Source organism: Etheostoma cragini, chromosome 12 (genome assembly GCF_013103735.1).
Source record: "Etheostoma cragini isolate CJK2018 chromosome 12, CSU_Ecrag_1.0, whole genome shotgun sequence".
Taxonomy (NCBI): domain Eukaryota; kingdom Metazoa; phylum Chordata; class Actinopteri; order Perciformes; family Percidae; genus Etheostoma; species Etheostoma cragini.
This window is the reverse complement of record NC_048418.1, coordinates 21,914,830-21,924,738: the sequence shown is the minus strand read 5'-3', so window position 1 is coordinate 21,924,738 and position 9,909 is coordinate 21,914,830. Positions and strand designations below refer to the sequence as shown.

General features: G+C 40.4%; 2 protein-coding genes across 2 annotated transcripts in view; both read right to left on the bottom strand.

Moving 5' to 3' along the window:
• The window catches only part of LOC117954060 (potassium voltage-gated channel subfamily H member 6-like), an 82,845-nt gene that overhangs the window by 71,803 nt on the left and 1,133 nt on the right, over positions 1-9,909 (bottom strand). The window contains exon 2 of the mRNA XM_034887530.1: positions 7,070-7,300. Coding sequence (XP_034743421.1) covers positions 7,070-7,300 — 231 coding nt within the window. The remainder of the gene's footprint in view (positions 1-7,069; positions 7,301-9,909) is intronic.
• LOC117954078 (choline transporter-like protein 5-A) overlaps positions 5,474-9,909 on the bottom strand; it is a 44,630-nt gene continuing 40,194 nt past the window's right edge. The window contains exon 24 of the transcript XR_004658731.1: positions 5,474-5,483. The gene's annotated coding sequence lies outside the window, so the exon portion shown is untranslated. The remainder of the gene's footprint in view (positions 5,484-9,909) is intronic.

The window sequence follows — 9,909 nt, the reverse complement described above, 5'->3', positions numbered from 1 at the left end:
TTGCTCAAGGGCACCTGGCAGTGGCCAGGAGTTGAAGTGGCACCTCTACTTTGGTCCGTACGTCGACCCTCTGGTTCCCAACCCAACTCCCTACAGACTGAGCTACTGCCACCCCCAAAAGACAAGTGAGCAGGGAGACAGAGGCCAAAGATAGTTTTAGCTAGATAGATAGATTATTTGCTATATTTGATATTGCCATTCAAAAAATAAAAGCATTAAATGAACTGCTTTGTCTGTGTCTTTAAGTTTTTAGGTGTGTATATAATGTAAACTGTTTTTCAATGTCTACTTTTTCCATCAAATTTTATGGTCTTTACACAGGAAGCTTCTAACTGAATAATTATATTCAGATGCTAGCTGTTTAATTAATAACTCGTTAGGTATACAAGCTGGGTGAGATCTTGCATGGAGCCCCAGTCCGAGGGAGATTGACAGTCATGTTTAGCTTCTTTCATTTTCTAACGATAGCTCCAACAGTGGACCTTTTTTCACCAAGCTGCTTGGTAATTTCCCCTTAGCCCTTTCCAGCCTTGTGGAGGTGTAGAATTTTGTCTCTAGTGTCTTTGGACAGCTCTTTGGTCTTGGCCATGTTAGTAGTTGGATTCTTACTGATTGTATGGGGTGGACAGGTGTCTTCATGCAGCTAACGACCTCAAACAGGTACATTTAATTTAAGATAATAAATGGATTGGAGGTGGACATTTTAAAGGCAGACTAACAACAGGTCTTTGATGGTCAGAATTGTAGCTGATAGACAGGTGTTCAAATACTTATTTGCAGCTGTATCATACAAATAAATAGTTAGAAAATCATACATTGTGATTTCTTTTTTTAGATTATGTCTCTCACAGTGGACATGCACCTACGATCACAATTTCACACCCCTCCATAATTTCTAAGTGGGAGAACTTGCAAAATAGCAAGGTGTTCAAATAATTATTTTCCTCACTGTATATAAGAAGTTAGGCTATAATGAGCATTATAACAATGGATTTAAGGTAGTACCAATACATTTTGGACAGAAGCTATCCAAATTAAAGTGCAGTGGAAAGTAATTGCAGATTACAGTAAAAGTACAGTATTGCAGATGTATATGTGAACAATTGGTACTGTAAATAAACAGTCAGCAGTGCAAACTGATATACCAGTCAAGGTAAGTAGTGCAAGATGCAGATATAAACAGTTGTTACTATAATAACAGTCAGCAGTGCATGGGAACATTATAGTATTGCAGATAACAAAATGGAGGCAGGTGTGAGGAGGGAGAGGAGAGTCTATCAGTATATGAGGGGAGTGGGATCAATGAGGATTAGATTTCAATAAAAAGACAGCTCTGGGGAAAAAACTGTTGCAGTGACTGCCGGAGGGCAGGAGAAAAAACAGTCTGTGGGCTGGGTGAGAGTAGTTCTTAAGGATGCTGCGAGCTGGATGGCGGGTAGTGTAGTCCTAGTGATGCGCTGGGCGGTTTTTCACCTGCAGTGCTTCGCACTCTAAAACAGAACAGCTCCCATACCACACTGTTGCACAGTTGGTGAGGATGTTTTCTATTGCACAGCAACAGAAGTTCACCAGGATAGTCGAGGAAAGCTGATTCTTCCTCAGTGTCCTCAGGTAGAAAAGGCGTTGGTGAGCTTTCTTGACCAGGCAGGAGGTATTGGTTGACCAGGATATGTCCGCCGAGATGTGGATCCCCAGATACTTGAAACTGGAGACACGCTCAACAGCCATTCCACTGATGTGGATGGTGTTGTGCGTGCCTCTTGAGTCTTTTCTGATGTCCACAATGAGCTCCTTCGTTTTGGTGGTGTTGAGGAGCTGGTTATTTTCATTGCACCATGTGGCCAGGTGCTTGATCTCCTTCCTACAAGCAGTCTCATCGTTGTTGCTGATGAGACCAATCACCGTAGTGTCGTCCACAAACTTGATGTTGGAATTTGATTAGTACACAGGCCTGCAATCGATGGTGAAGAGGGACAGATTCTGGGGTCTGTTAGTCAAAAGGTCCAAAATCCAGTTGCACATGGAGGTGTTGATGCCCAGGTTTGGTTATTAACTTAGCCGGGATGACAGTGTTCAATGCTAAGCTGAAGTCAACAAACAGCATTCGTGCATAACTGTTGTTTTTGTCCAAATGTGTGAGCACAGAGTGCAGTGCCATGGAAACGGCATCCTCTGTGCTCCTGTTGCTATGGTAGGCAAACTGGTGTGAGTCCAATGTGGATGGTAGCAAGTCTTTTAGGTGTGCCAGGAACAGCCGCTCAAAGCACTTCATTACTATGGGCGTGAGTGCTACAGGGCGGTAGTCGTTAAGGCACTTCTGGCTGGAGTGTTTTGGCACTGGCATAATAGAAGTGCATTTAAAGCATGTTGTTACAGCTGCTTGGGCAAGAGACAGGTTGAAAATGTCCGTAAAAACCCCAGCAAGCTGCTCCGCACATGCACTGAGTACACATCCAGGGATGTTGTCTGGTCCAGCAGCCTTGTGCGTGCTGATCCTGCTCAGTGCCTTGCAGACATCTTTGGAGGAGAGTGTGATTGTCAAATGGTCAGCTGAGGATTTGAGCTTGGTGGCAGTCTTTCTGTTGTCTCTTTCAAAGCGAGGATAGAAGTCATTCAACTCGTTCAGGAAGTTGACATCAGTGGATGCGGGTGGAGTGAGTGGGTTTATAGTTACTGATGGCCTGAATGCCCTGCCACATGCGTTGAGGGTCCATGTTGGAAAAGTGTCCCTCTATCTTAAGCTTGTAGCAGTGCTTGGCCTCTTTGATCCCCCTTTTCAGATTTGCTCTGGATGTGATATAGGCTTGTGCATCTCCTGATCTGAAGGCAGTATTGCTTGTCTTCAATAGGAGTCACACTTTCCTCTTCATCCATGGCTTCTGATTTGGGTATGTGGTGATCTGCGTCTGGGTTGTTACATTGTCAATGGTGGTATGAATATAATCCAGTACAGAGGAGGTGTAGCAGTCAATGTCCGTGTGAGAGCCACTGGTGGCTTGAGAAGCAAACATACTACAGTCTGTTTGTAGAAACCTTTCTTGAAGTGATAAATCCGCTCCCGCAGGCCACACCTTTATGGTCTACACTGATGACTTCATACGATTGATGAGAGGTGCATATTTGGGGGTGAGGAACAGAAAAAGGTGATCTGACTGTCCCAGGTGGGGGAGGGGTGTCGCGACGTAAAATTTTGTTTCCTCTGGTGTGACAGGAAACATGCTGGTGAAATTCCGGTAGCACTGACTTCAAGTTTGAATGATTAAATTCACCCGCAACAATAATCGCAGCTTCTGGGTGAATGGTCTGTTCTTCACTGATGGCTGCGTGAAGTTCTTTCATAGCAAACTTGGCATCAGCATCCGGGGGAATGTAGGCTGCAGTGATAATGGTGGAAGTGAACTCCTGTGGTAGATAGAACGGTCTACATTTAACCATGAGAAACTCAAGGTTAGCTGAACAATGTCTCCAAACAAAAGCAGAGTTTGTGCACCAAGCTTTGTTAATGTAAATGCAAAATCCACCACCTCTGGTCTTACCGGAGCCCTTTAATATTCTATCCGCCCGGAATATGTGGCGTCCCGCTAACTGTTTAACCATGTTTCCGTGAAGATGAGGACATTACAGTTCAAAAACAGTTTCCAACCTGTCTTGGAAACATTAGGTTAGTCCAGTAGTTATCCAACCTATCCTGGTAACATTAGGTTAGTACAGCAGTTATCCAACCTGTCCTGGTAATATTAGGTTAGTCTAGTAGTTATCCTCTCCTGGTAACATTACAATTGTATATTTAAGCATACCATAACATGAAATAACTTTATGTAACAGTAGTGGTGTTATTTCTTCATCCTGGTCTTATCTGACAGATGATGACCATTTAACACACTAACACCTACCTTTACTGTGTTAGGGGGTGTTTATTAGGGATGAGCCGAGTACTCGGCTGAAACGAGTATCCGGAACGGATAAAGCACTTTTGCCGAGTACAAGTATTAAAAGAGTAATACGAGTCAATATCTGTGCTCGGATTGAACACAACTCCTCAGCCAACCGCGACTCGGCTCACTCACACACACACATTGTATTCATTGTTGCAAAACGTGTTCTGTGTATAGTTTGTTTGTTACCATGACAACACCATTGATCTAAAACTCGATGCTGTCATGTATATAGTTTTCTAATCAGCAATTAATATAACAATTCCTGATCAACCCATATCAATTGAATGCTTAAAATAACATACTGGTTAAAGCCCCGCCCATTTCAAGACAACCCAACCCACTTCCGGATTCAACTCTGTCCACTTCCGGGTTAGGCCCCGCCCAGTCTGAGTACAAATACAGATAATTCATGTCGTAAACAGATACAGATACAGATAATGCTGTACTCGCTCCTCCTTAGTGTTTATCAATGGTTTTGTCATTATGACTTTTCATATGTTGGTTGAAGCTTGTGTGTCTACAATACTATTTTACCTTCATATGGTAGCTCATTAGCTGTTAGCGTTCACCTTGTAGTGGCTGATCATATTTTGCCTTTGTTTGAACAATAAGCTAATGTTACATGTATGAAGGCTTATGTAAACTGTTAGCTACTGTAAGCTAATGTTAGTAAGATTAATGAATGCAATTCTCCTTACCAGTAAGTTTTATGACAACTACAAACAAAACTCTCGTGTTTTTAATTTATTGACAAGGGATAAATAAGAGATATCGACTCTTGTTTCCATCATAGCCTATGTTACCTACCATCGCACGTTGTGGGCAAAGTTGCCGACAGTAGATTCTCCTCCTGTAAGCAGACTGACGCTGATTCACCTTCTCCATCGCAACAAAAAATTGAACAGCACAGTTCCACAATTGGTTCCACAACCATTTCATCCAGTGGTTTGAAATGCAGCGTACACAAATGACGCGCACTTGCTAGCCTGTTCCATTTACGTGTTATCCAAATGCAACAGAGGAGCCTAGCCTCTGAAGAACCCAACGTGGAAGGACCAGTCCTACCAAATAAAGGATCCTTGACTTTGAGAAACGTTGTCTATCTATTGATCAATCTACCTCTGCCATTTGAACAACTGAGGCGCAGCAAAACCATCAGCTGGTTCGTGTAAAGGATTATAAAATGAATGTGTTGTCGATATCTTTTATAACAGACGCAATGTCGGAATCTACACATCTCAATTCACCAGCGGCAGCCACCTTTCAAATTCAACCCAAGCACTCTTTGGTGACTTGGTTGACTGTTACTGTTAATTATCTGTCGATCATCGTATAAAGCCTGCCCTGACAATTTCTTTGGTCCAAACAGCTCTTGTTCGAGCCTAATTGGTCCACAATGGTTTCAAGTCTAGACCAAACTTCCCAACCTCAAACGTTGTGGGCCTGGCTAAGTTTGGCTTGCATACAGGCTTAACAGTAAACGCAAATTTACCACTGCAGCCAGCTGCTGAGATGCTGCTACTGAAATTTTTGGAAAACACTGCTCTATATATTTTACTTTAATGCACTTCTTTTGGGTAACACTGCTTTCATGGACATAATAGATTGGTATAATTTGAATACACAGGCATGACCCCTTTATATTATCAGGACCCAATCGACTTGATCATTTAAATGCTACGGAGCACACTTTCATACACATCAAATAAGAACAGCTGGTTTCAGGCCAGTAAATGGTTCAGTTAGGGCTACAAAATGAATCAAATTTTAATCAAGATCATGATTTTGGCTTCCCACGATCAAATTTGTGTGATTGAGCAATATTTAAAATGTGTAATTTCATAGAACGTTCCTGTTCCAAAAGCCAATCTTCCGCTCCGTAAACCACTGTCTGATCATGTGCCAGTCAGAGTTGTTTCCAGAGTTGTACCGCGCAGCTTAATTACTAGATATAGACTTTCACAGGAGACAGAGTAACGTGAGGAAAACAGATATATTTTGTCCCGTCTGTGTTGTTTTTCAGACAACAGCAGTGACCAGTGCTAGTTAGTGTCTGTTAGCTAACAGGGCTCTAGGGTGCTAGTTAGTGTCTGGTAGCTCAAAGGGCTCTAGGGTCCTAGTTAGTGTCTGTTCGCTCAAAAGGGCTCTAGGGTGCTAGTGAGTGTCTGTTAGCTCACAGGGCTCTAGGGTGCTAGTTAGTGTATGGTAGCTCTCAGGGCTCTAGGGTGCTAGTTAGTGTCTGTTAGCTCACAGGGCTCTAGGGTGCGACCAACATTTTTCCTAGGTCGCACTAGTGCACCTAATGTCCTCGCATCCGCTGCCTCTCCACAAACAAATCAATGTTGTTTATATGGATATGGTTTAATTTTGCATTGCATGACCCATTTATTCTGTAAAGCCATGCCTGTGTTTAGATCTCTCCTCTAATCTGTCTCCTATTACTCTACACTCAGCCCCGCCCGCATTAACCCACAAACGGCCCTGCTTTTGCTACATCATAGCGGGCGCTTTTATTCCAGGGCCCAGTCTTGGACCTGTCTGGGATTCCAAAACTGGCCCCAAACATGACATGTTACAACAATGGCAAAGATTTTGTACAGCGCTAATAAAAGAATCAAGACTGGAGAGGGAGGTAGGCAAGAGATCGGCAAACCATTACCAAAACAACTAAAGTAAAATAAAGTAAAAATGAATCATATAATAATATATAATGATATATCATAATCATAATACGACAGTTTGGAAGTGAAATGGGCTGATGAGATAAAGCTTAGATTTGGTGGTCAATGACAAACAATCTCATTAATGATAGATAAAAAGCAACATACTTCGGTAAACAACAACAAACTCTTGTTTTAGCCTTATGTCACTTGATGGTTGCCTTGCCAATTTGTTTTCCTTTAAAATTGAAATGTGATACAACACCAGTTTTTTGCGACTAAGATATGAGAGAACTGTATAAAGTCTCCAGGTGTTGTGGAGTTCTACTGCGTTATGTTAAAAAGTAACTCCAGAGGGAGCTGTGTGACGTCTGATAATTAAAGTTATCTGGTCTCAAGATAAGTTGGACAATGAAAAACATATCTACATGAGGACTGAATCTGTGAAAATCTGAGTTGACAGGATCATACCATCTTTAGTGTAGAGAGAAAGCTCCACCTTCCTCTCCTCTGCTCCAAGAAGAGCTTTAGCCATCTGGGCCACCGCTGTTCTCTTGGTGTGAGGTCCATACAGGAAGCTGCAGGTGCAGGGCTTCTGCATGATCTCAGCCCTGGTGTAACCACACATCCCGCAGAAAGCGTCATTACAGAAAATAATGGCACAGTTCTCCACCTGTGCATTGGCGATGACAAACTTTCGATCTGTGTAGGCAGAGAATAGAGAAGAAAGGAGAGATTAGGGAAGGGACAATTTGTATTTGAATTGTTGAATGTTTTTATAATGTATGTTTTCTTAATATGCTGTGTTTTCTTAATGTGTTGGCAAATTTACAAATTTGTAAATGCTTTCACACTATGTCAGAACAGATAACATCATGTTCTAGTTAGTGCAGTCAATTAAATGCGTTATAAACGCCGTTAACGCAATCCTATTTTAACAGTGTCAATTTGTTTATCGCGAGATTAACGTTCTGTTTGGCCTAGCAAAGTTTGTAGTTTTTTTTCTACTAGTAACGTTAGAAAAACTACAACACCACACTGAAACTAATTAGACCAGAAACAAAACCACAGACCCGCCGCACGCACGTATTTTGACCAAAGAGTAGTAACGTTACGTTTAACGTTACGTTTTAAGTTGATGGCAAGCATGAGATGCCGAAATGGACGCCATAAGATTCTTAATGGGAAGTTTTTACTTTTTAAAAATTGCCAAAATGGTTCCATTGACAAGATCATCTGTTTATCTGTGTGTTTTGTTGTTGCAAACTGAGCTATCATTGCAGCACGTCCAGTCAGAAATACCACTTGATACCCCTGTTTTCAATTAAAAAAAACATTTGCACAAAGCAAGCCAATCCACTTTTCCATGTTGATAAGAGCATTACAATGACAAAAGTAATAGGACAAAAATAAATGAAGGGACATTTAGACTAGATTAAAATGTGAGTGTGATTAATTTTGATTAAATATTTTAATTGTTTGACAGTACTAGTTCTAAACCTAACTTACAGGCTAAAGTCCAAGTGAACAGCTGTTCATATTGTAAATTGAAAATGCATTTTACAGAATCCCATTGTTACTGTAAATGAGAGAAACAGCTGATGGAAGTTATGCAAATAGATCAATCACAACTGATTACCATCTAGGAAACACACCCAGGGGGTGTTCTTTCAATCGCATGACCATCTTTTTTTACAGTATTCTTTATATGTTACAGTAAATAGTAATTGTTGTACTTTAACAGCAAGGATTACAGTAAGCAAAGTCACATTCCTTGTTTGTTCATGCAAACATGATGCTGGTATGTTAAAGTAGTCCATACATGAAAAGAGGAGCTATTTGGGAAGATTTTTTGTGGAAAAAAACAATACCGTAAAGACGAACAAAAAGGTGGTAAGAAAAATTCTTGCACGAGGTAAAGGAAGACGTACCAGGACAATTCTGTCTCTGTTTCAGAGTTGTTTTTTTTAAACCGTATATTCTGTCTCTGCCCAATGTGAGTCGAGTGCAATCAACTCAGATTTAAACGTTTACGACATAACGTGTCATACTGAAATTTTTAAAATCCATGCAATGATAAACTTTTCTCATTATAATTAATAACAAAAGATGGGAATTATTTAAAAATTGTTTTAGCTATCAATGATTGTTTGATTGCTAACGTTAGCTCAAATCTCCATTCAACTGACAACCTTGTTGTTTGATTACTAGCTAGTAGCCAGAAGTGAACTTACTTCGTTAAGTTGGTCCATTTTTACTATTTTGACATTACAGAAGTCTCTCGTTAGCATCTTGTAGGCTACATGTTGCGAAGTGATGCATGTGTGACTCAAATCTGCACTCGCCTTACATTGGGCAGTGACATATTCTATTCATTTTTGTATTGAATTTCTACAGCAAGAGAAACTAAATGTATGCATTACTAAACCAAACAAAAAAATGTAGAGAGGCTTCAAGAGAAACTGCAGTGTAAAACACAATCTATGGTCAATACAATATGCTATTATCTAAGGGCAGACCTGACATTTATAAAATAATGCAGTTTCAGTATTTCCACCTGATGTCAGTGTTTTTAGGACATTGGTCAAGAACATGTGTTAAGAATTGTGTGATTTTAACACATGTTTTGCATGCAGTGTTTTGGTAGACATAGTGTGTTGTGTTAGTGTATTATTATTGTGTTTAAAAAAATTGTGTTGGAGTTTAGTTTTCAATATGTGATTTTGAGCATAACGTTTTGGTAGTTGTGTGATGTTTGTGTTGGTCCATTAAGAGTTTAGGAAAATTGTTAAAAATACTGAAATAATTGTTAGAGCAATCGTAAAAAACTGTGAGCAGATTTCGGTTTGTTAACTGGATAGAATGATGTATGAATGAGTTCTTGAGCCTATTGTATCTAAACCAAGGGACTCTAACTTTGCTGTTAGAAGGCAGAAGTTGGTATCTTGGGCTGAATAGAACCCGGGTCCCTGCAATTTGACAGTAGTTTATTGTTCATCCCAGTTAAAAATTCCTGAACCTTATCAATGGACCATAGGATAGTAATTGACTATCCTCTGTCTTACATTTCCAACACTTTGGAGTGTCTTTCAGACCAAGTCTAAATAACCTGGAGATAGTCCAACAGAAGCAATGATTAATCTTGAACTGAGGAGGCAAACTCTCACATCAGGTGACATAGTTTTAATATTCCTCCATATTCTGTCCTACTCCTTATCATCCTCTATCATGAAACCCTTATAAAAGTATATTCTGCTCTCTGTAGAACATACCCCCCTAAACGTTCATGCTTGAAAACACATAGATGTTGA